The sequence below is a fragment of the Poecilia mexicana genome, unplaced genomic scaffold (genome assembly GCF_051168715.1).
Source record: "Poecilia mexicana isolate PSO_F unplaced genomic scaffold, ASM5116871v1 scaffold_3, whole genome shotgun sequence".
NCBI classification, from domain to species: Eukaryota; Metazoa; Chordata; class Actinopteri; order Cyprinodontiformes; family Poeciliidae; genus Poecilia; species Poecilia mexicana.
This window is the reverse complement of record NW_028263372.1, coordinates 30494412-30520482: the sequence shown is the minus strand read 5'-3', so window position 1 is coordinate 30520482 and position 26071 is coordinate 30494412. Positions and strand designations below refer to the sequence as shown.

The window sequence follows — 26071 nt, the reverse complement described above, 5'->3', positions numbered from 1 at the left end:
AAAAAATGCTGTGAATTGGAACACCTGTTTTACTCAAAGTGTTTTTGCATCAAGTGTTTAGGTTCCACCCAACTCCCTGCTCACAATCTTTGTGAGCAGGGAAATTCTGTGATAAAGAAGATAACTGATGTCTGAGAGAGTTATTTTAAAGAATGTCTGTGGAAAACTGAGCGTAATAGCTTCCAGCTATTCTGACTGTTATTTAGTAACTTGCTTTTCTGCACTTCCGTGTTAAAAAAACGACAATTTCTAGCTCCAACCATTTAGCAGTGACTTTTCACTGCTTAAATCCAGTGAGAAAAATCTATTTCCTGCTACAGAAGCCAAGATTTGTTGTTGCCTTTTTGTTAGTTTTCTCCTTTTCATGGAATAATTAGCTTGTTAAATTGGGATAACAAAAGTTGTCTGGTTCAGATTAAAGCATAATCAGAGTTAAGGTCAGGCCAGAACCATTGTTTGTCGAGAGGTAGATAGATACTTCTAAATGCTGCTCAAGTTTTTCTCAGAATATTGAATAAAAACACAAAGCCCAATATTCAAGTGTGTAGAATATTTTTTTTATTTTTATATTGTGAATACTTTAGACTTCTTCATAGACAGTTGTCACTCACGTTCAACCGGACATAGGTATTGTACACAACAGTTCTGTAAACATGGTCCAGGAGATCCAGGGTGTATTTGATCACATTCATTAGACAAAGTAGCCCAGTGTACACTGAAGAATATCTTTTTTTTTTTCTAAATAGTTCCTCTCAGTTATACATCAAACAACATGTTAGGACTATAGACAGTTACATTTAAAATACTTTACTTTCACAATTTGCTATAAACAAGTTGATAAATACAAGATTAGATATAACAAAAGAATATATTTATATATCTATGTATTCTCATATACTCCACATATATTTGCTTTTTTGTGTGGCTTAATTCCTTTTTAGTTATAATATTTTCTCATCAACGTAAAATTTCACTTCATTCCCATAGTTAAAAAAGAAGCAGAAGAATCAAATCAATACAAGAATATGACTTCAAAAATAAGTTGTTGGCACTTTAATAGTGATGAAAAATACAAAAGTTTATAAGTTTCAAATAAAAACATGAAAGTTGCTGCTATGCAATTATCATGAAATCTAATACATAGTAGAGAGCGGCGTTTTTTAAGTTTTCAGTTCTCTATTTTATGTACGCTTCACCAGAGCAAACCATTAAAGAGTAAAAAAATATCAACAGTCATAATACATATGCACTCTCTTGTTTTTTTCTCTTCAACACTCTGTATTTCTACTTTCTCTCATTGTTCAGTTGGAGATTAAGTCACACATAGTCCTTACAGTTGCACATAAAAGACAACGAATAATAAAAAGCCCAAGTTTCATAATACAAAACTATCAGTAAAAGGAATTCCATTTGTTTTAGTGAATTTTCCTCCTGCACCCTAAGTTATCAGCTAGGCACTGACAAAATCCCAGCTTAATCTTTGAGACAAAGACTTGGTACTAAGATTGTTTTCAGTTCCCAATAATCCCTAAAGTCTGCAATGGTTCCACACAGTCTTTGGTCTGGTGCATCTATTATTCCCTTTTTCACTCTAACGCATACATTTGTTTCCTTTCCTAATTAGGTTAAACTTGATGCAGCTCCTCGATGTCAATGTCAAACAGCTAAGTCAAAACCAAGAAGTTACTACTAACAAACTGTTATGATTTCTGTGTGTTCCTGAGTTAACACAGTTGAGTCTTTTTGTTTGTGGACAGACTGTAGAAAACATGGAGTGTCTCACTTAATAAGGCACTGAGAGTTCAGCCTCTATTCTAAAAGAATGGAAAAAAGAAAATGTTTCTTACTATAGTGAATTAGTAGTGAGTAACCAGACACAAACAGAAAATTATGGTTCCCTTTGTACTAATACAAAGGGATGATTAGATTGTTTGATGTCAAACTGTCATTTGTGCCCTTTCCGAGAAGTAATACTAAGATTTAAGTCTGTGCATAACGGCAGAGAAAGCTATGATTAATTAGGACTATGTATCAAATCTTAACATTGATAACGGTTAATTATCCCAGTGGCTACCCCTACTTCAAAACCTGTAGTGGTAGAAATCTTTCAGAATGCTAACAGGCTTAACCCTGAAATCAAAGTGCTTGAAACCCTTGAAGGCATTGTGTGGTAAATGCATGGGGAGAAGAAAGAAGCTGCTGATAGATACTGGAGCCGACTGCTCCCCGTTTTAGTCCAACCACTGGTGGCACACAGGAAATCCAAATGATGGATGATGGAGTTCTGGGTATTTGTGATCAAATGGCCAGCCAGTGTCTGAGCTAGAAAACAGAACAAAGATTTTATTGAATTTATGACATAATGTCATGCTGTTTTTATGTTTTCTTTTCTTTTTTTTTCTTGTTTACATGCAACCTATTGCTAAAAAGTCATTTGTAATTCCGAATGTAACCCTGTTGTTGAGAGTTGATCTTTAAAGGACTCCTGCCAAAATGTATTATAACAATCCTAAGACCCCTCCACACTAGATTAAGACTCCCCTATGATCTCTGGGATTTCTAAAACAGTTCGAACATAACTAGGTCACCACCAATTTGTAATTTTAGAAAGAAGGAAAACATGACTGTAGTGTTCTTTGTACTCTGCACATATGGTTTTCTTTTTGGTGATTTCTTAGTGATCTAAGCACAGTGATGTCACATGTTACTACATATGATACATTTCCCTTTAAATAATTGCAGCTTTATTTATTTATTTTTTATTTGAATTCCAGCATTGAAAACTTGCTTCTCTCGCGTGTCCCAACAAGAAATCTACCCATAATTCTGAGGGGTGTGCACCTCTTCCCTGCTGGGACACCTATGAACCAGGAATGCAATCCATGCCGATATGGATATACAAAGAGTCTGAGCATAGAATGATTTTTCGGTTTTAAAAATTTCTTGGGAGTGGTTGATTTTTTTGTTGACACGTGTTGATGCAGGGCCCCATAGCTCAATAAACAGGGCTACTTTGGGGAATGCCAATCAAGTATGGGTGTGACGAGTTTGCTTTAAAGGTGGCCAATCCCACCTCAAATTTTCTGATGTCAAACCACACAAGCGGGTGTTTGTCACCCTTCATAGTAAGGCAACACTGATCCTACTCATTTCCTCCAAATTGCACCCGGGGCCTGGTGCATGCTGTCAAAATTATGATTAACAACCATGTTCCCACAATGGACATTTTGTGCAACCTCAAAACAGTTGGAGAAACTTCACTACACATCTAATAGTTGCTCCAACGGTCTCTTACTGCAGCACAGGAGGCCTCTCGAGGGCTGCTTTCGACTACTTTACATCTAAAAATAATGGAGAAAGTGAAGGAAGTTGCCCTTACTGTGAATTGTCGCACATTTCCATTGGCTACCAAGTGATGTTCATGTTCTGGAGTGATGCAGTAGGCTATTTTCTGCAAAACAGGTGATAAGAAAACATCATATGGAATCCTAAAGCAAGGTCTCTAAGAGATTTAAAAAGTAAATGAAATATACTAGACCTTTTACACCACAGGAACCTTTCAGACCAAAAAATTCTTTACAAGAAATATATATCTTATATTTCTATTTATTTATTTATTTATTTATTGTGAATTTGAGAAATAAAAGCACCAAAATGGAATAAAACTTTGAGACAAATTTAGAAAATTTATTCAACCAAAACCTAGTAAGCAGTTTTGCTGTTTTTAAGTAAAACACACAGATAGATAGATAGATAGATAGATAGATAGATAGATAGATAGATAGATAGATAGATAGATAGATAGATAGATAGATAGATAGATAGATAGATAGATAGATAGATAGATAGATAGATAGATAGATAGATAGATAGATAGATAGATAAGGAAAATCCAAAACTCAAATGGAAATACCGATGGGATTTGGTAACTGCTTCAACAGAATGCGGATGATACTAGTAGATTGCCACTGATTAAAAGTAGCTCTTCTCTGGCTTGATAATTGTGACCACAAACTCTCAGCGCTTTGAGGAGACGCACCGTATATTTCCATGTGCTTAAGTCAGGTTCTGTCCCCGATCATATATCAAAAAAACATAGAGTTAAGTTTTGAGTATTCAATTACATATGTTTTCTCAATATCTTTAGTTAGTGTAAATTCTCACTCATTATCACTACATAAATATGCTTACATACAAACCTCTTTCAAAGTTCCAGGTACACTGAAGAATTTGTAGATAGCGTAAAAGGGAACAAACAGCATGGATGACATGGCTACTCCCCAGCCCAAAATGTTGGCCCAGTAAGGGAAGGTGTAGTCATCATATTTCAGACCTCCTGACGTCAACGTACTGGCTATGACAACAAACTGTAAAAGCAAATGTAAAAAGGTTTTTAGAAAAGCAAAAGTGGTGGACAATATAATAATATCAATGATTTATGTATTACAAAGCCTCTAAGAATTATACTTGTGAACTTGGCTGCTCATATTGACAGTATGAACTTTCTAATTATCTAAAACCTAAAAAAATTGTAGTACTTTTTAATGCATGTTGTCGTCCTTCATCTGCACAATACTTTTCCTCTCTTGCTGTCGGTGAAGGAGGACGTTATTTTCCTCTGCATTCCTCTCTGCAGGGCAGAGAGGGAGCAGAGGAGAGGAGGGAGAGTCCTGTCTTTTTCTATATTTTTGGAGCCTTTCTTGCACATCCTCCAAATCTGCAAATTATGGATCTGGTCAACCAGTCTCTCAATGCAATTGATCAAATTTTCTCGACGAGAAGACTGGGCATAGGAGAACCCTCTTGTCATGCGGGGACACACCCGGATTCACCCCAGATTTATTCATGATAAGAGGATTTCTGCTAGGAGGCTGTGCAGGCTCCCTTTTTGTTATGCAGGATCAACTGTGAGAGCACATCTTCCTGATTGGCTGCCTGAAGGCTGCAGGAAAGCAGCTACACCATTGGACCAGCAGAGGATTGTCAAGCCAAACAGATGTTGATGAGGCCCACCTGCACCATATAAAAGACTCCTGAATCCATTCCTCCAGTGGGGGCAGCTAGTTGGAAGAGGTTTTGTGAAGTTGGCCCTCTTGTTTGGTGTTTGCAACTGCTTTGGCTAGTTTTTGAACAATTTAGTCTTGTTCATTTCTGCTTGTTCAGTTGACCAATTTTGACTTTGCTCTAGTTTAACTTCACAAGCTAGAAGCTCGTGTTTGGGAGGCTTGGTGCTCCCCTTAGCATTCCCTTTGTGTGTTCTATTTTTCCCCCTTTTGGGTTATTTTGAATTTACTTTGAATTGACTTGTTTGGACATTTTGTAACTTTAATTTGCACCTGACATTCTTGAGTTTGTTAATCCCTTTTGTTTTGCATTAATTGGGGTAAATTGTATTGTTTTGTGAAACTTTCTTTTGTAATAAATCATTTTACATTCCACTTGTTTCTCTGCACACATTTCATGTTACCGCCCCTGGAACCCTAGACCTTGGGGGCGTAACACTGCTGTTTGAACTTTGTGGATACCTGGATTATCAACAAATTTGTGACGGACTTAGCCGAACTAGTGAACACTTAGACTGTTGGTGTGGATAGAGACGCAAGTTGGATGTGAGTCTTGCTGAGACCCGCAGTCCAGCTGAGGACTCTAAAACTCACTAACGGGATGGAATCGATCTTGGAGAAGTTGCTAGTTTCGGCTCAGTGGAACAACCAAACTAATTTGGATAACTGGGAACTGAGATGTATTGGAGAGACTTTAGGGAAGATTGAAATTTATAATCTACCTGACGTAAGACATTCTGTATCTGAATTGGCTTTCCCTGTGTTGTCTTGGAAAGGCTGCATGTTTCCAATCTCCTTGAATATATGTAAACATAACGCTCCTTCCCACCTCACCTCCTCCTGTTATCCATGCAGCTGTGGAGCTGAGCACTCCCAATTCCCTGATAACATTTTTATCTGACTTCTGAAGAGAGGCTGAGCAACGTGGTTTTATGACCCTGTGATGTCACCGCCTTCACTCATGTCTTTGTTTTGCCCTTTTTGTCTGAATGTTGCCATTTGCCCTAATGTGTCCTTTCCTCTTTTTATTTTATTTTTGTTAGAAACTGTGGAGTACTCACTTTCAACTCAGAAAAGGAATTAGAGCAAACTTGGAATCCAGACACTCTAGTTTATTAGTCACTCTTTAGATTATATTTTAAAAACTGTAGAGTACTCACTATTTAGATGCAGAGAGACTCCTATTATTGCAACCCAGAAAAGGAATTAGAACGAAATTAGAATCCAGAAAAAATTATTCCAGAACAGGAACATTTAGGTTTTATTATTTCTTATAAACTGTGGAGTACTCATTACTTTTACAAATTTAGAGCACACTTAGAAAGTCCAGAATATACTTATCTAGCATCCCAGAAGTCCAGAAGATATTTACTTACTTGCACTGATTTAGCAACCCAGAACAGGGATTATAGCTTAGAATCCAGAAAAACTACCATAGCAACTACTTTTTAGACTCCTATTCTTCCGAATCAGAAAAGGAATTAGACCAGCGGATACTTACTTATATTTATCTACCAACCCTGAATAGGAGTATCTAGTTTATTTACTTTGGATCAACATTATTAGCTTTTTCTTCTTTTGCTCTTTCCTTTTGTTTGTTAGTTTGTTTGTATTTCCTTTTAAATCCTGTAAAGCACTTTGTATTGCCTTGTTGCTGAAAATGTGCTATATAAATAAAATTACTTTTACCTTTACATAAGCAGCTCATGCATAAGTTTTGTGTAAATTCATTTGGCATTTTAATCCATTACTTCATAAAAATAGATGCGATATTTGATGAACATTATATCCCTTTTTACATCCTGCAAACATTAGGGATAAAAACCTGAAAGAAAGGGGGAACGTTAGTTGTAAACTATAGTGGAATGCTAAAGTCGATTTTAAAACATTGTTTTTTATTTACATACCACAACTTAAGCCTGTGCTTTGACAAAAAAGAAAATAGTTACTCTAGAAAAGTGCTTTTTTTTTATTGTTGTTTACTGCAGTTGAATGAGCAAGAACAGGAATTGTGTTTGTGCCAATGCAATATCTGTGCAATATCAATTTAACCATGATGCCTGGTGTGACATTCTTGTTTAAATTCCTGAACAGTGTTTGCTTTAACATTTTTGAAGTGTTGTGACATGTTTATTTTTTTGTATCTGTAATTCAAGCTAAAGCTGCAACGAAACTATTTTCTATCTTGCTATGCACACTGGCATTTTGACAGGAAAAAAAAAAATCGATGCTACATGGATCTGAGTGTAAGGAAATATGGAAGATTTTATGGGCCATCAAGTCCTGTCAGGTCTTCGAAGTATGTATGTCAGTTTTGATGCACTCCAATTCTATATTTACAGCGTTCTGCTTCATCAACATTGGTTATGTTACTTTTCTGTGACATTATTGTCTCATTTTATTTATTTATTTTTAAGATCAAGTGAACATCTGGAAACAAAACCTTGGTGTTCTACCAGTGGTCAGGCAATTAAGAGTTTAATGAATCAAACAGTAATTGATGAGGGTCAATTTCAAACATCCTGAAGTCAAAACACCATCTTCATAAATTATGAAACATTAATATTGGGTCACTGCTGTGATATATCGACCACCCTGATGTGGATTCTGTAGCATTATTGCAAATGTGAAGTATCCATGATGTATATGAGTTGCGGTACTTTTGTGGCTGAATGGTGGTATGAGAGACTTATTTTGCAACGGCATTGTTTCTTTAAAAGACTTTGAAATAAAAGTCTGATGTACAACAGTGTGACAGATTCCCTTTTTTTCTAACCACCGGATTTTAAACCATTTTGAAGAGAAAATGTAATTAGCAAGCATGTCTCTATAGTCCACTGTGTTTATGTGGGTGATTATGTGATGTTTTTTTACATTTTAAAAAGGTTTCGAAAGCTTAAATTGTGTCTTCTAAACATATTTTACATGTATAACTTGGTGTCTGGACACAAATGTTTGAACAAGTCATGATGTTCTATCATTCAAGGCTTCATGTGAACAGTGCAAGTGTATGTACAGTTTAAGAGCAGGAGATAATATCGTGTTAATTATCTGCAGTCCAGATTTTGTTTCCGTTGGGCTAAATCTTAGTGCAAACCAAATTAATTATTTGTCACAATGAAAAAGAGCAGGAACTGACTTTTACGTTATTGCCACAGTCCCCCAACCTACCACTTGGGGTGGGATTTTTGGGCTTCAACCCCCTACTGACAAATACCTAAAACTCTGGAAAGCAGAATAGACGTTGCTAAGTATTTATGGGTTTGAGGTTCTTGGGGTCCCTGAAATTCACACAAAGCAGCTGTCTAGGACTTTATAGCCATATTCCGAGTCTGGAGAAAGTTACAGGGGTGAGTAAAACATCCTGACTGAAAAATTGCAAACATGCTCTTGATGTGTTTTTCATTATGTATATACACATATGGCACATGTGGGCCGCTGTGGCTCTGTAGGAAAAAAGGAAAAAGTAAACTCAAAAAGTTTCCCCCCTGCCACTTCACACTTTACAAGGCAGGTCAGTCACAAGTTACCCTACTTTTCTGTATATTAGGCTACTGGCAAATTAGACATTTAATGTAAACGTGCTGAATGATTGGTATGAATTGGTATGAGGTTGGTATGAATAGAAAAGTGCTAAACCTAAATGTGCTCTGCCCATTTGCTACTAGCCATATACTAAATGGTATAAGTAAGTTTTTTGATGAATGATGAGTCTATTTTAAGTTTGTCCTTTTTCTCACGATATCAGAGTATAAAATGACAACACCTATTAATTCAGATATGTGGTGTATTTGTCAGCACATATTTTGTTTTACTTTTCTTTTACCAATTTTTTAAATAAATGAATTTGTGTTGACATACTCAGAGGAGGGTGTAGAAAGCAGTTGTATTAAAGGAAGCCCATGGCTGTCTGCGCCTGTAGCTGAATTGTTACGGACAGAGAAATGTGCTTCCTCGACAACCCATGCAGATTTAAGAAAAAAAGCTAAAACTGACTGTAAGCTAAGGCTCAAACCACGTCCCTCTTTTTCGAACATATCTCAGGGTTTTCGGTTTGTATTTGATTCTTAGTGAGAGCTTTTGACTTGTGTCTCAATCTTAATACATTATTTAAATCTACTTTAGATGGCGATTCTGATGCAGATATAAGTCAAATTATCCTAAATGAAATTTTCCTGCTGAAAATGAGGCAGTAAATACCACCGATGTAGGCCGCATTTTCTCACAGTGAGTTATGTAGTTGATTATAATCTGGGGGGAAAAGGTTGGATCTTTCAGTATTTTTCTTACCAGAAGAAAAGCTGGGCTGACAAATTTCCAGCACAGCCTCCAGTAAAGCCCTGGCTTGAAGCCCATCATTCGCTCAATATCTTCACTAAAGCGGTCCACACCTGCACAGAGCATGAAAGGTTAAATGGTTTCAGCAGAGGTGAAGCAATATGTTGTCACGCTAAAGACTCGACGTGTGTTTTTGTTCCAAGGGAATCTATTTCATTTCTAACTGGAAACAGAAATTCACAAACATCTAAATTGTTTACTCAATTATTTCCTCAAGAGCACAATAATATTGCCCATGTTTCTCAGGCTGATTCCTACAACGTTGTTTTTATTTCCATGTCTTAAGTTTACAAGGCCAAAAAAAGAAAGTCAATTTAAGACTTTCTGTTATAGTGAACGCTAACTTACCATAAAACCATGCTACTCCAATGGCCTCAATCAGCACACCAAAAAGTATGGCAGTCCCTGCTGCATACTTATCTAACAATGTCAGAACATAGATCCCACCCTACAGAGAAAGATTCAAAAGAAAATGTGTGAGTCTCAGTGTCAAAGTGCATCTTAACAAATTAGATTATCATCACAGTTAATTTATTTCTGTTGAACATAAAAAGTGAAACTCATATAAAGATTTATTGCACACAGGGTGACATATTTCAAGCACTTTTTTCTGTTAATAGTGATGTTTAATGGTTTGCGTCAATTGTTTGTCTTTGAAAATGATAATTTTACATAATCCCTCTAAAAACCTCGGCGTACCTTTTAGTCAATGTCAGAAACTAAACGTGCATATATTCTATGTTCAGTCGAGCTTTTTCATGTTTTATTGATATCATCTCAACACTTTAATCTATAAAAAAAAAAAATTGAAAGCAAAAAAGTTGTTTCATTTTCTAACATTTAAATTTATATAAGAAACAAACCACATGAATCCTTCATGAAATCTTTCCCAAGTCTTTCTGTGTTTGAGTTTTACATGCCACAAAACTGTATTATTTTTCTGGCTGCTAATGAATGAATTGGAATGCAGGGGAAATTTAATTGTTGACTTCCTGGATGCAGTTTAATTGAATCCAGTGTCATCAGATCGTGATGCAATAGTTCATTGCTTTCTGCTTTCACCGCTCACTGCTTTCTTATGAAGATGCAAAATCATGAGAATTGAGTTCAGTGCAGTTCAGATAGACTCTTTCATAATGAGTCAGCAAAGCTTGACTTGTATTAATGAAAGAATTTTCATAAAATCTTTGCAACATTTTGAGGAGTTTATAAATAAACTTTAAAAAGCATCATAAATGTTGATACTGACATTAGTAATGCAAAACAGGGCAACAAGGAAGGTTCCAAAAGCTGTGGCGAATGTAAAGAGCTTTCTGTTTCTCTTAAGAATCTTGAAGTCATCTGTCAGGCCTGTGATGACCGCCTCCATGCCGCCCATCTGAAGGAAACAGACAGACATGAAATCCAGAAATGTCTCCAAACCATACATGCCTACATACACTGAAACGTTCACTTTTTATTTGGTTTGTAAGCCCAAACATTATTATATCATCACTTTAATCAAACAAGTTTCTATCCATCCGACACATAGCTCTAACCTCTAACGTGCAAAAATACAGTTTGGCTTCAGTTACTGACACTTTAATGAACTGATTATAGTAAGTAAATAAGTGCTGGTACATTAATATCTATTAAGATGTCTTAGGATTTAACTCTTGATTTGATTATGTGAATAAAACAGTGAAAATTTACTTTACAGAGGTGTTTGTGCTTCTCCTAAAATATTACATTTATTTGACATAAGACTCTAACTACTATAAAGTTTGTTGCTGTTGAAAATTAGATTAGCTTTGGCAGATTCAATATTATATCACTCTGAGCCGTGACACATTAAAATGTTCTTCTTCAGATAAAAATCTTTCCTAATACACGATAAAATCAAATAAATACATTCAAGGTATTGTTGATGTAATTTAATTTGCTAATCATCCAAAGTTTAATTGTTCCTTGAGGAAAAAAAATTATATTAGATGAACATGTGTGTTCGTTTAATATGTATAATATAATTTTTTTACAAGTAAACTCAATCTGTGATAAAGAGTCTAATTTAGTTATTTTCAGTTTTAATTTTCTATATGCAGGATCTGTGGTTTTTATGACTTTTTTAAATTTATTGATATTATTCGCACCAATACTGAAAAGCAATAACAATTCTTTTTTTACTATTTGCATAACCCTTCCTCATAGCTGACGGTTATGGTTGTCGCTACAGTGTAAATGTAAAAACTGAACTCCCCCCGAAGGAATATAAAACTCTGAAAGTGTCGTAATCTAAATATGCAATGAATTCACCACGTTGAGTTGAATAACTGAAATCCAAAATCTTAGGAAAACATTAAATAGCACTGGTTTTTCTTGACTATTGGCCTGGAACTAAAACAGCACTGGGATGAATTCCTTCAACAAACAGCACGAATGAAATGTTTTTGCAGATGTTAAACAAAAAGAAAAGAAAAAAGGAAAAACAGACAACTTAATTGTATTCACCCTTAAAGTCAATGTTTTTGGCAATTACAGCTGCAAGTCTCATTTGATATGCCTTTGTAGTTTTAGCTCATGTAGCCAATGGAATTTTTCCCCATTTTGAAAACAAAGCTGCTTTGCTGCAAAAGTTCAGCCATTACCATACTGAAAGCTGAAATTCTGCCCCCCATAAGGCTTCCCTCAAGAAATCTGTCATCACCATATTTCTCTGAAACAGTGTCTTAGAATAAATATCTGAGGCTTGCGTTTTCCCATAAATGTTGAAAGAGGTAAGTTTCCAGGGACCTACAGTGTGTTTTACAGCATAGCAAAGAAATGGAGGATGGCTTAAGTTATTGTTGTAATAAAATCTTAAATTTCCCCTCTAAAGGAAAACATAAAGCTGGTCGGACAAGTAGCATACGATCTGGTGAGATTAAACTCTATATTATTTATCTTCAAACTGAACGCCGTCTTACAAGTGCTGTCAAGTTGCAGTAAGTAAAGACATTACAAAAGCATTACAGAAATCTCCTCTTTTCTATTGTTTATGAGGCAGCATTTTAGTTGAATGTGGTAAAAGGTTTTGCTCTTTTTTTCCCCATGCTGACAGCTGTTATTTATGTGTAGCAGTTTGTAGGTGATCTCCAACTACAACGATTATTGGATAGTTTATGCCTCTTTTACCTGCCTGGTGAATGCCAAACTTTACAGCAAAATACGTCAAATTATTGGAAATAAACATTCAGTTAAATGAAGCACACAGCAGTTTATATAGATCTGCCTTCACATCCTGGATTAAAGTTCTGAACCCTTCCAATAGTCACTATATAATTCACATCCTGCATCTTTTTTGACAGTTTTAACCTTCAGCGTACAGTGGGTAAGGCTACTCACCGAGCTATCAATGCCCAAAGTCAGCAGCATGATGAAAAACACAATAGCCCAAAATGTTGAGCCAGGTAGTGTTGCAATTGCCTCTGGATAGATGATAAACACCAAACCTGCCCCTGTAAGCAACCAATAATATGAAACACTTTTATTTACATTCAAACTGTTATGTAGAAGTTATGTAAATCATAGTATTGCATGTGTATTTTCTTACCTTCTGTTGCTACATCTTGCACTCTCACATTATGCTTTTGGGCCATGTATCCAAGAACAGAGAATATTGCAAACCCTGAGAAGAAACTAGTGACGCAATTCACTGTGCTGGTCAAGAGAGCATCCCTGGGTTAAAAACACGCAATGATGAGAAGTTAGAAATATATTTTATCAACATAAATAGTTAAACATTTTCACATATCTGAAGTTCTACAGTCTGGTAAAGGGATCATTAGGAGACTTTTGTGTATGTTAATTTATATGTGTACTTTAACTTTGAGTATAATTATTGAGTTGAATTTAAATACAATACAGCTTTTAAATTAAGTAAATTTAGTTTGATTTTAATGGTTTTATCTTCTGGCAAATACTGAAGATTAACAGGAAATTTCAAATCTCCTGATTTGGTGGCTTAATGGATAATTAGAGAGCGGTTTTGTGACCACTGACAGAATGAATAAGGTCGCAGTGACCTCAGCCACCTCCTGGGTTTAAGGAGCAGAAGCCTCTGAATGAGCAATTTCCTTCCATTTGACTTCCCTTTCACTTTCCTTTTGTTCCTATTTTTATGGGCTGTGAACAATTTAAAGATGTTTTCACTGAACACCACTGTCCTGTCTGCTTATTCAGGTCATTAGACAAGTGCATGAAAAGAATCAGGCAAATCTTTAGTAGATAAGAAGAAAAGGCGCATGACTGACTGGCCTTCAAAATATGTCAGTTACTTTATTTTAGATAAATGGGGGGAAACATGAAAAACTACATTTAAAAACATGTTTAAAAAAGATTTATCATTGAGGTTAACAACATAACAATGTCAGAATGTGAGGAATTTGAACATGACGTTGATGAGCCAAAGCAGTCCTGTGTTTTTACAGGGACTTAGTTTTAGCATTTTGAAATGAAAATATTATATTTGTTTGTTACTCTGTCAACAGAAAAAGTATTTTAACCACCAAATTCAAATTGCGGACATATTCTTGATATCCTAGGTGTTAAACCAAGGATTTGTGAAAATGCTTATGTCTGTTCGATGCAAAATGAAAAAAAGAAGAGTAGTCCCCTTAATTGTTAGCCTGATCTTTCTCTACAAGGGTCTGGTTTGTCTGTCTCACTCAGTACCAATTTATCAGATGTCTTGAACTGCCTTGTTTGAACCCAAAGTTTGTTTATACTCAGCTAGACAACCAAAATAATAACTTTCTAAGGCATTTCAACAAAAATCTGTAGTGTCAAAACAGTTGATTAATTGAAACACAGCTTCCTTCAAGCCTTCCAGCCTTATGCCATCTTCTAAACTTCAAACAGTGCTTATTAAGAGACCTTAGCTCAGCTCATAAAAACAAAACAGTTTCAGTTTTGTTTGGAGGGACTGATACAATGTAACGCAGACATACACATTTGGATATTCTCCGTCTAACAAAGAGTTTTTTCCACACTTCTGTCTGTGCCTGCACTCTGTTTCTACCCTGTCACCCTTAACAGAATCTGACGAGTGAACAGCACACTTATGGACTGTTAATGCAGGAAAAGACAAGCTCAAACCCTTTTGTCTGCTGTGAGTTTATTGTTAGCTTTGATGTTGACTGCATTGTTATATCCTCATTTACAAGCTGATTTGAATTTAAGGGTTTGCCAAATGTGTAAGCATAAAATAACACAAAGCAATACAAAAAAAAACATTACTATCATAAATTTTAGTAGTCGTAGTAGAAGTCAGAAACAGTTCATGTAGTTCAGTAGTAGTTAACTTGTTTTCTGTACTTGCTTTTTATTGTTAATCCGGTCTTTTCCTTTTCAATTAGTTAAATCGTGTTCATTTGTTTTTGTTTACATGCTCTCAACCTCTAGCAAGACTTACTTGCTATCCTGAACACACAGTTATGGACTGTTAATGTAGGACAAGATAAGCTCAAAACCTTTTGTCTGCTGTGATCTGAAGAACAGCAGCTCTCTGGGAAAAATCAACAAAACATGCAGCCTTTGGCTATTATCTGGCAACCCTTCCTGGTCTGTACTTTATCTGTCCTCAAACACTAGGACACTCAAGTAAGCTGGACAGATTAGCATCATCTATGTCTTGTTGTCTAGTTGCAATATGGAAAGCAATGCTGCTTAGAAACAGCAGGATGTTGCTGTGGGCTTGTTTGGGATTATCAGAAACTCACTGTGAGCCTCCTTACCTGTAGCAGTTGTTGTTGAACTTGTTATAGCTGGAAAACGCAATGAGGACACCAAAGCCTGCTCCCAGTGAGTAGAATATTTGTGTAGCAGCATCGATCCACACCTATAGGTTAAATAAGGCAGTTATTGTTCATTATGAATACACAAGTAGTTAGAATGAATGTTATTTATTTTTCAATGATATGTATTTTAGATAGTTAATTTCTTGTTTTCCTTCCTCACTTGTATCCAGGATAAAATTGGATTATATCCTCTTGTTTCACAAAGAAAAACTGCTTATTCTGGCTTTCATACTAACTATGTTTAAAGATAATATTCACAGTGTTCTTACGGCAAAAACCTAATTTTCTTAACCCTTTTAAATATTCATATACCCAGTTGGTGGAATGTTCCCTTTCCTCCTTACCTGCATTTAATAACTGCAGAACCAAATGAGTCTAGCTTTTAAGTGTGGGGAAACCAATTGTCTGCCTAGTAGTGAGTAGTGTAAGAGAAAAAATATTACATAAGATAGCAGAGTTCAATTAAAATAAAATCATGCATTCAACAATAAGACAAGAAAGGTTAAAGCTAACATTAAAAAAGTCTGCTCAAAAATGAAACTTTGATTTTATCTTTTTGTGTGCCACTTTCTACAAGTGTGGCAGGACTCATAAGTTTGTAACCTCTCTCTCTGACCTCTAGGTTGTTTAGTCGGTTGAAATCAATGTTGAGGTAAGCTTTGATCCCCTCCATGGACCCTGGTAGAGTTATGCCTCTGATGAGCAACACAAACAGGACAATATACGGCATAGTCGCTGTGATGTACACGACCTGAAAATATGCACAGAACAAATAGAACATTGGTTATCCAAATCACCATCGTACTCCCCAAAATAATCCAACGTTTGTCAAATAAATACAGAAAGACTGTTCTTTTTTCTCAAATAAAAAAAAAAATTGTAGGTATCTTAGAACCTTAACACACAACAGCAATAATTGTAATATCACTTTTATGCTCGCTTAAATTCCATGTTTGTTAAAAAATAAATAAATAAAACATTGACAGTGGGCTGTCTTGCTCAAAGAAAACTTTTTTTTAATAAGCAAAGTTCCAGTTGGAGATAACGGTTGGTCAGCACCTGACAGCTGTTTGTCCAGATGATCAAGCACAGAGTTTACTGCAAGACATAAACCCTCTGATGATGCTGTGAATATCAGATTTATAATTCAGTGGAGTAATGAAAGCATTGGTCACTACCATACCATATGCTTCTAACTGTCAACAGTTAGCTTATGAATAATATGTCAAAAAATAAGTACAGGTGGCCCATACCTTCCCTGAAGACTTGACACCTTTCCACAAGCTGAAGTAGAGGATAAATACAACCACAACCAAGCACAGCGTTAACTCCCACCGAGGCAAGCCCAGGTCCTGAATACCTTTACTTTCATGGAGATGCAACACACCCCGTCTGCATAGGAGAGACAAATCCAAATCCAAATGTCATGATACCCAGAAGCCATTGTTAGTTTTGGCATACCCTTATTTATAGATGATGTTAGCTTTTGATTCAGTAATCTGGACAAGACTCAAAAGGTGCACTTACATTTTTTTTATGGATTATTGCACCCAAAATATTTTCTGAACTTGAAAAAGAAAAAAAGCAACTGTTTTTTTCACAACAAGATTCTTAATTTAAGTTGTCTATTAACGTGGAATGGAACTTACTTACAGGGATAGCGTTAGGGTTTCTAAGTATCTTAGCTGTAATCTTAAATCTCAGTTTGTAGAATCTAGCTGACTATCATACTAACATACACACACCTAAAACTGCTGTCATCGTTGCAATCAAAGTCATAGCTATTTACAATGACTAGTTCGTTACTAAAAATCCTTATGTGATATGTTGCACAACAAAAAGTAATAAACCCAATTAAAGCCAAGCACACTTTTTGAAGCAGGTGTATTCAAATGCTTAAATGCAATGCTCAAAATAAGTTGCAAGAACTTTTAGTTGAACAGATTTTCTGTGTCTGCAGACTAAAACTCAGTCGTTTAAGATTTAGCTCTTGTTGATCTATGATTCTTTGATATATGTTGACATGTCTTTTTGTTAAACTGAACCACCCAGTCTATTGGGCCGCCAAGGGAGTTTTAAAACAAGTTTTAAATAGCTATCAGAGGTTAAGATGGGAGGAAAAGAGCAGGGGTGATAGCACTCCACCCTCGGCTGACATATCCAACCTGTTGATTTCACTTCATCTTAATGTACCATGGACAATTCGCTGGATGAGACACATTTAATAACTCCACTTCGTTGATATTCAGTATTGAAATAAAATTTATCTCAAGCTTGTTGACACTGTGTACAAAGGCAAAAAAAAAATATGATCATTGATTTTTACAGAAAATTAACTACTTTTGTTTCAACACCTTGCAGATTCACATAAGTAGATCAAAACTGTCAAGATTAAATTGCTAATATTGAATGTTTTCTTCTGTCAAGCTGTCAGCTCAAAATGGACTTCCAAATTTACTGATATCTTTAGTTACTGTGTGAATTTAAATAAGCAAGGAATACTCCAGAAAGCAGTATAAGCTCTAATCTTATCTTCATAAACTCTTATTCTACAGTTTTTAAGAATGCCACAGGATAAAATCTTTATACAGCCTTCTGATCATCACTTCTTTGTTTTTACATCATACATGTATGTTCTTTTAAAGGAAGGCTCCGTCAACTGCCTTAGCTGATAATTTTTCAGGCAAGTGAAAAAACATAGATACATTGGTTTTAGGCTGTCTTTTTTTTGGGTAATTCATAGTTTTTAATAAGGTGAATATAACATTGCTGTTGATTTTTGCTTTATAAAAAGAGGGGATCCTTTATTTCAACTTCACTTTTTTAATTCAAGCTTTTTCATTTAGATCCTACAATTTTGCAGCTGTTGGTAAGAATATATTACACAAGGACATTTTGAAGAAGAGTGTAGAGCACAGATTCTAGGTGTCACATGGGATCTCACCACATACCAATCAAAACAGCAAAGTATCACCAATCTTCAGTTTCGTAGCAGGGTCGATCAGAGATTTACATGAAATTAGCTGCTATAATAAAGAGTTCAAGATACCATCAACTGGCCCTTTGGAAGAGAAGCAGGCTCACAGCATCAAATATTTTCCACCATATTGAAGAGAGCACATGAAGTACTTGTTCAAATCTTTTACACCATACCCAGATGAAGAGTACGACCTCAATGTTGGTCCCATATAAAAGTCCCAGTGGTGTTTCTCGAATTCCACATTTGTGAGAAAAGAACAGAGAGGGCTTTTCTTCAGTCACTCACAAACAATAAGACTCCAATCCTAAAGGAACCTTTTCCTGCAATTTTTGGATATGTTTCCATCTCAACACACCTGAAGTTAATAATTAGGTCATTAGCAGGACTCTGTTGGAGGAGGATTTCATTTGGGCATTTCTAAAAGTTTCAGGAAAAATGCCCTTTAAGGATTGGAATTTAAGTCTCCTGGTTCAATAGTTGTTATGGACGATTGGAGACCTAAAAATGTAACTTTTGCTGCAATCCTCTATAATTCTGACTGTGCATAGTGGAGTGGTAAACACTGGTCCTCCTTAAATGGAATATTGACCAACATATTTGATGTGTATTGATTTTGATGATGGCACTCAACAAAGTGTAATGCCTGTTACTGTATTTTCAATTAGTGACCATATGTTGTCATCAGTTTTTATTTTCGTACTATTATGTAAAGCACTTTGAACTGCCTTGTTGCTGAAATCTGCTATATTCATAAACTTGATTGTCTGATTGAATGATTGTTCTTGTGGCAAGTGAGATGGGCCTTTGAATTAACTGATAAGGACACACAAAAGAATAATTAAATTAAATTAAGGGATAAAGAAATATATAATCATTTCTTGAATTGTGGCCAAAATGGAATTAATTATTGATAAATATAGGAGACTTCTACACAAATTTTAAATCTTTGGGAGAATCCTTCAAACATGTCAAAAATCAAACATGTTACATTACTATAAAAAGTTATCATTACTATTTTTTTATTAAGTCTGAAAGAAAGGATCTGTGAAAAACTTCAGCATTTTTTTCATTTAAAGATTTATGTTCCTGGGAGGCAGAAAGCAGCATAAAGACATCAGTTTATGTGTTAAAAAATGTATATTGTGCTCTGATCTGAGGGATTCGTGTTAGAGTTGTGTTGCAATGCCCCAAAGGCCTCTCACCCATCTGATTGCATTGATAATGTACTTCTAGTAAATGCAGACTGTAACATCAGCACAGTTCCCTTTGGCCCTGTTACTCTAAACATATTTAGTCTTATCATCACTCAGGAAGCTGGTTGCCCTGCCATCCTAACACCCGCTGCTACCATTTGTTGATCTTGGTGTGTTTGAGTTGCGTGCTGTCAGGTCTTAAATAACAAAAACTAAACATCATGAGGCAGCTGGGCGGTCTTGTTTCAATCAGCTACATTTCACTCATTACAAAAGATTTTGTCCTTGGTGTTTTAGAAAACAGATTTTCAAAACCAATGTATCTCTGTTATTACACTTTCAAAATTACAATAATATTGATTTATAGAGTGTTGTTTCCACAGCTTTAAACCAGATGTGGCTGCTGCCGACTACAACGAAAGAGAATCGCTATGCTTTACATAAATTAGTTTGCATTGCATTACTTTCAAGAGAATCATATGTTTGGGGGGCAGTATTGTGGAAAATTAACTTTTTGGAGCTTTACATTGCATTATAATGTTATACCCTGCAATTGTAGTTATAAACATTGTGTGTATATAAAAAAATAACTTAAGACTTTTGACTTTGCATCACAGCCGTATCTGATGCCTAGAAATTGGCCTCTGTCTCTTTAAGGAGCTCCTGCTCTTTCCAACACTCTGCCTTTAACACTTCGTCTCAACAATGCCTCTCCATTATGCTGTTTACAACAGTTCTTAGGAGCATTGGTTGAAACTCAAAACCTTTTGACTTTCAAGTTTCAAACATTAATTTATTCTATATACTAAAGTTCATCATCCATGTTTACTTAGATGTCATAAAGGACTATCCTCTTTTTGTTAAAATACTCTTATGATTTCAGATAGTGTTTTTTTTCTTGACATTAACAGCCTTCTGTAGTGCATTTTGACTAAGGCAATAAGTCAGATAGACCATAAACTTTGTAGGTGTGTTTTATATGTATTAAGAAGCCCAGCTGGAAAGCCTAAACTCCCCTCAAAATAAAAGTGTAAGATTAGGTGTGACGTCAGCATGAAGGAATGTTTCATTTGAAAGTTTGTTTTACAAATCAGGTTTGCTGCATGATGGCTAGCCTACAAACTAAGCTCATGAATGTCGGTGGATGCAGAGGAGTGCGAGATGTGAAGCAACTGAATTGTTGACTCAGTTGTCCTCCCTCACGCTGTGCTTTGGCTTTGCTCCTGTTCTCAAAGCTGCAAGCAGGAGGATTTATTATCCCCTACAGTCGCTAGCCCCATGGAAGATCTGTCTCAAAGTGCCTTATTGTTTTCAGTCTGCACATGTTCCTGTCCTTTAATGTAAACACAGCGTGAAAACAAAACGAAAAGATATATTTTCAGTTTGGGTTTTATGGACCATGTTTTGTGTCTGTCTGTAATCCCATCATTTTTTTGAACCGTGTACCTTCCATGTGAGCATTGAATCCACGTGGTTAATAAAAGTGTTTACATACCTCCAATAGATCAGGTTTGGAGTTTCGTGGAAGATGGAATATTATCCAGGGATACAGTTTAAACAAACACCAAAAGCCAGGACGTGTTGCTCAACGGAATGGGATCAGGTCCTTATTAATCCGTCACTTATTGGCCCTCATAGTGTTCTATGTTTTCTGCACTTCAAACCTTGCATGTGTCCATTGTATTGTCCAAGTCCAAGTCATCTCACAGACTTCCTTTGGGCTACGCAGTCTTCACAGAAGCTGAGGAAGAACTGGCTGTCTTTGAAGTATAAACAGATGGGACTCGTTTCAAGCACTTCAAAGAGAGCATTTGAACTTTTTATGTATACACTTTTTGTAGCGCAAACACTTACAGCTAGACAGTTTTAGGTTGTAAACTCACATTGCACTGACCGGTTGCCCAATTCACACTGACAGGAGCTGTTTTACATGGGTTTGGATGTTGGTATAATGCAGACACAGATAATAAAAAATATTCCATAGCAGGTTGTGATACGTTACCTATCTATGTATGGGCTTACAGGGCGGTGTAGTCATTACCACTGTTGCCTTGAAGATAGAAAGCCAGTTTGTTTTTTTGTCCTTGTACATGCGTGGGATCACTTTGGGTGGATTTTATCTTACAATCTAAAAATATGCATCTTCGCTTAATTAACCACTTTAAATTGCCTTTAGGTGTGAGTGTGTATGTGCAGAGCTGTTTGTCCCATCTGGGTGACTCCCAGTGACTGCTGGAGGTAAGCACCAGTTCATTCTGATGGCTCTGGTTATATCACCACTACAACAAAAATATTAAGGAGGCTTCCTACTCCTCTTATTAAAAACATGTACAGTGTGACTTCCTGTTGCTGCAATAACAGATGACATTATATTAGGATTCCTTTACACATCGTGGCCAGGCATCCTAATAAATGTGGGCTCCACAATAAGTCACATTTTGTGATAATATAATTATAGTGGAACGATTTCACTTACTCGTAGTACTCAGCTGCTGGGGTGATCTTGTACTTGGCATAGGTGCCATTGCCGAGGACAGACCCATTGATGTGGTCAGGGTCAGTGCAGTTTGCGCTGTTCCAGGCATTGTGACAATTGAGCCATGGGAGCTCACGTGTCATGGAGGAGAACAGGTAGTGGAGTGACCAGGCAATGATGACGTTGTAGTAAAAGCCAACATACAAGGCTATGACAATCACAGTGTAGCCCACACCTGACAGAAACAGGAATAGTTATAAAACAAGAAAAATATAATGTATATAAATAATGTATAAATAATAATATAACACTAATCAAATCATGTGCATTTGTAACTGTTTAACAGGTAAGGTGGAAAGTACAGATATGTAAAAAACTCCCTTTGCAGATTATTGTGTCCATATGCAAATAAGTCTCAACATACACGTTCATTAGTGACAATCATTTATTGTCTGGTTTAAATTTGAAGTTTTTTTCTGGCCTTAGTATCAATTAGAGATTAAGCAGCAGGTGGATGTAAAACCGTCCTTAGCTATTGAAAACTCAGAACCTAAATTAGTGCCATCTACAATAGTAACTGTTCATCATTTTGAGCTCTTTTAGGGGAAAACATGAGGCCTGTGTTGTGTTATTCTATCTCCACTGGAATGTGACGTCTTCACATGAAACAGAGGAGCCTCATAAACCCTTCACCTGCTCATTCTGTTCAGGAAAATAACAAACCCTCCCACCTTGTTGCTGAAGCCAACAAAAGCACCAACTCATCTGAAAGCGCCTGAAAATCTATTTTTTAGATCTCCTTCTTAATGCATCAAATCTCCTTTTGTAGGTAAATTTCTCAAAAATGTGCCACAATGTTAATGCTCAGTTAGATTTCATATGTGATTTATAGACAGTTAATGTGTCGGAGTAAAAATCACAGACAATGACTCATTTTCTATATTTTTCCACAGTGATTGCTAGTGCTGGTATGCAGGACAATTTCCATTCCCTCACTTAAGTGAAACAAAATGTAGCAAGGAGCCAGAATGTTGCGAGTTCAATGAGAGCGAATGAATGACCTGCTGTGACAGGTTTTAGTTACAAGGGACTCTTTTCTACCTTTGAGGGGGGCAAAGGAGAAGAACAAAACGATAAAATTAAAGGGCAAGGACACATGAGAGGCTGACAAGAAAAGAACATGCTGATCTGTAAGTTTAAAAGGTTACAAAGAGACTGAAGTCGATACGTTGTGTGTGTTTGAATCTGAATGTGAGTCCTGTAAGTCTGTGTATGTTAAACCAAAAATACCTTTAAAGATTGGGCATATTTTCCAAACTGTAGCTGCTCCCTCCCTGTTGTATTGGCCCAAGGCAAGTTCCATGTAGAACAGTGGCATCCCAGCAATGACCAGGAAAAGAGTATATGGGATTAAAAAGGCACCTGAAAAGACACAAATCATCAAAACCAAGTGCTTTTCTTCATTTTTCCTTGAGTTTGACTTTTTGTGATAGGAAAATGTTGACAAGTGGCAGTGTTATGGATTAAGAAGGGAAACAGGATGGCCAGGGGGCTTGACATTCTTAGAAAAATAGTGGGATGGATCAAAGCTATTTTCATGCTGTGCTTCAGAGGCACATCCACCCCAACGTAGGAAACAAGCTTTGATAATTGAATTGCTCTTGACACTGTCCATCACAGGTGACACATTATCTCCAGTAATGAATAAATATTCGCCAAAGGCCAGTCTGATTGACAGTTCCATGCTGGGGTTGGACCACTGAGGGTGCAGAGTAAGAACATGTTGATTTTATTTTTACATTTGAATAGAATATAAAAACAAACAGAGGACAGGGCACAGCTTCCAGTGAGCCCTCCGTTGTCATTGACACGGGAGGTTAAAAAAAAGCAGCACTTTGTTGGTTTAGCTACACAAACTTATTCTTTTCCCTCTCACCACACTGCAGATTCAGCATTCAATTGTTTTTTTGTTTTTTTTTTCAATCAGTTGTCATGAGCCAAACACCACTTACATTCAAGGTTCAAATATCAGAGGATGACCTTAAACATCACCGATTGAGACATTTCAAAGCGCAAAAAAACAACTAAATAGACTGCTGTCTGCAGAATAATTTCAGATTCATGCAAATGAACTAAAAAGAAATCCTAATAATACATGTCCAACAACCTGTAACAGCACACCTGACATTTTGCTTGATGATCTTGGTAGTTGTTTAAAAATGTTATCAGACACAGTCAAATTATACACTTCACTTTGCGCATGAGGAAATTTAAAATGGGGCATTTCCTCGATCATGAAAGCAAAAACCCGCCTCCCGGTTTATACTCCTGGGACTATTATCGGAGATTAAAGGCGCTAAAATTAGAAACAAAATGATTAACTTTGAACATCAAAATCACAAACATGTTTTAGCCTTCTAATGAATCCACGAATTGTAAATGTTGCAAATGATGATAATAATAAAACAACAACAACAATAATAATAATAATAATAATAATAATAATAATAATAATATGTGTATTTAAACAGACAATATCAGTACAGAAACACAAAAATCTTCTCTATTATATTTTCGCAGCATTAGCATTTATTTTAAGCATAAGAGCTTACTGCTTTCTTTTGCTTTTTTTTTTTTTTTTTTTTTTCAGCTATTTTACGCACATTAGTGACGAAACACATTGCTCACTCACCTCCTCCGTTTTTGTAGCACAAGTATGGAAATCTCCAAACATTGGCCAAGTCCACAGCGAAGCCAATAACGGACAAGAGAAAGTCTATTTTCTTGCCCCAAGTTTCTCGGTCGCCCTCAGGAGACGCTCCGGGCAAACCTACGCGGTTCCCAGGGGTGGAAATAATGGAGGAGCTGGTGTACTGGACACCATTCTGGTCCTTGACCAGTATCAGTTCTACCTCTTTTTTCTCCACATCGCACTGTTTCAGCGGTGCGACCGATGACAGTTTGTGCTCTGGCAGGATCTGGATGTTCATCTTCTCCGCGATGAATGTACGAAGCCCTCCCCGGTGCGATGGTCTCACAGCTCCCTGTGGGTCCTGGTAGAGCTGGCTTTCTGAGTTGATGCGCTTGGCAAAAACAGTAACAAGGGACTGTTCCCCACCGTAACTACAGGTGACACCTCCGTGTTCATCGGCTAGAGAGGAGAAGAAAGGGGGAAAGAGTTTGGAAAGGTTAGGGATTCGTGCGTAAAGTTTACGCATCTAGGAAATCACGGTTTAGAGCCTCAACAGGGGGATAAGTGGCATAACCATGTCTACAGCAGATAGACCTGATGTCCATGTGCTTCTGCTACAAGTACAACATTAAGATGAACTATTATCTCAAATTCACAGCAATACAAAGTGTCAAGGGTATTCTACACCAGTACGTCACCAAACGTGCTGAGGACATTACGCAAGATTGAGGCATATCTCATCGAAATTAAGTCCAAGATAAAAGGATATCATAATATGAGTCAAGTTACTAAAGCAGTGCAAAGACAGCTCTTCAGCTGCTATCCCGTACTTGATAAAACTAAGGACACCTCTCCATGACCCGATGCTGCTGCGCTCCGGATGCGTCTGAGGGAAGACTGCCCATTCTGAAGGAACTTTGAGACTCGCCTTCTCAAGCTGAGACGATAAAAAAAAATGCGAGCTTTGAAATCTGTTTTCTCTCTCTCTTCCACGTGATATTTTATAATTGGAGATTTTCGTTTCTTCTGTTGAATGTTAGTGTTGCATGACCGCCAAGTAATAAACTTTCAGCTTACGACTGCGCATGATCCAGGCGATTTAAAAGAAGCATTTGAGGCTAACTTTACTTTGTTTTCAAGTGGAAAAAATATGAATAAAAACTTCCACTTCAAAGACTTTTTGGAGTTTTACATTAGAGCAAAAATGTAAGATGATGTATTTCTGTCTATGTGTGATTTTAGAGTTTTGACATTTTTGGTGTGCAATATAAGTTCACCTTCTCCTACGGTTCCAATAAGCACTTGAATTTAACATGCAGGGAAACTTTTTTAATGTTTTAATTTGGACTTATCTGTTTCTTCTCTTCTCTAGACATATTGAATTACTGTTTTCTAAGAAGCAGTAAAAGCTTTGTGTCCCACGTGTAATTTAATCCCACAGCAGCTTTGGCCAGGGGCAATGATTTCTATTAGATATGGTTGATCAGTTCATCCCATTAAAGTCAATGAATGTCCT

At 36.4% G+C, this 26071-nt stretch overlaps 1 protein-coding gene across 2 annotated transcripts; it reads right to left on the bottom strand.

Moving 5' to 3' along the window:
• Positions 1-535: 535 nt before the first annotated feature.
• Positions 536-25567, bottom strand: slc6a2 (solute carrier family 6 member 2). Of its 2 annotated transcripts, XM_014977709.2 has the most exons (15): positions 25386-25567; positions 24556-25014; positions 23154-23285; positions 21864-22098; positions 16468-16606; positions 15831-15965; positions 15152-15255; positions 12970-13094; positions 12762-12874; positions 10651-10779; positions 9750-9849; positions 9354-9454; positions 4200-4367; positions 3380-3451; positions 536-2322 (listed from the first exon to the last, which is right to left on the bottom strand). In XM_014977709.2, exons 2-15 carry the CDS (start codon positions 24851-24853, stop codon positions 2299-2301), a joined length of 1875 nt encoding a protein of 624 aa, XP_014833195.2. In that variant the 5' UTR covers positions 24854-25014; positions 25386-25567; the 3' UTR covers positions 536-2298. The 2 variants fall into 2 exon arrangements, with proteins under 2 accessions (XP_014833195.2, XP_087860541.1); XM_088004415.1 differs by lacking the exon at positions 25386-25567 and having other exon boundaries at positions 24556-25366.
• Positions 25568-26071: the final 504 nt, after the last annotated feature.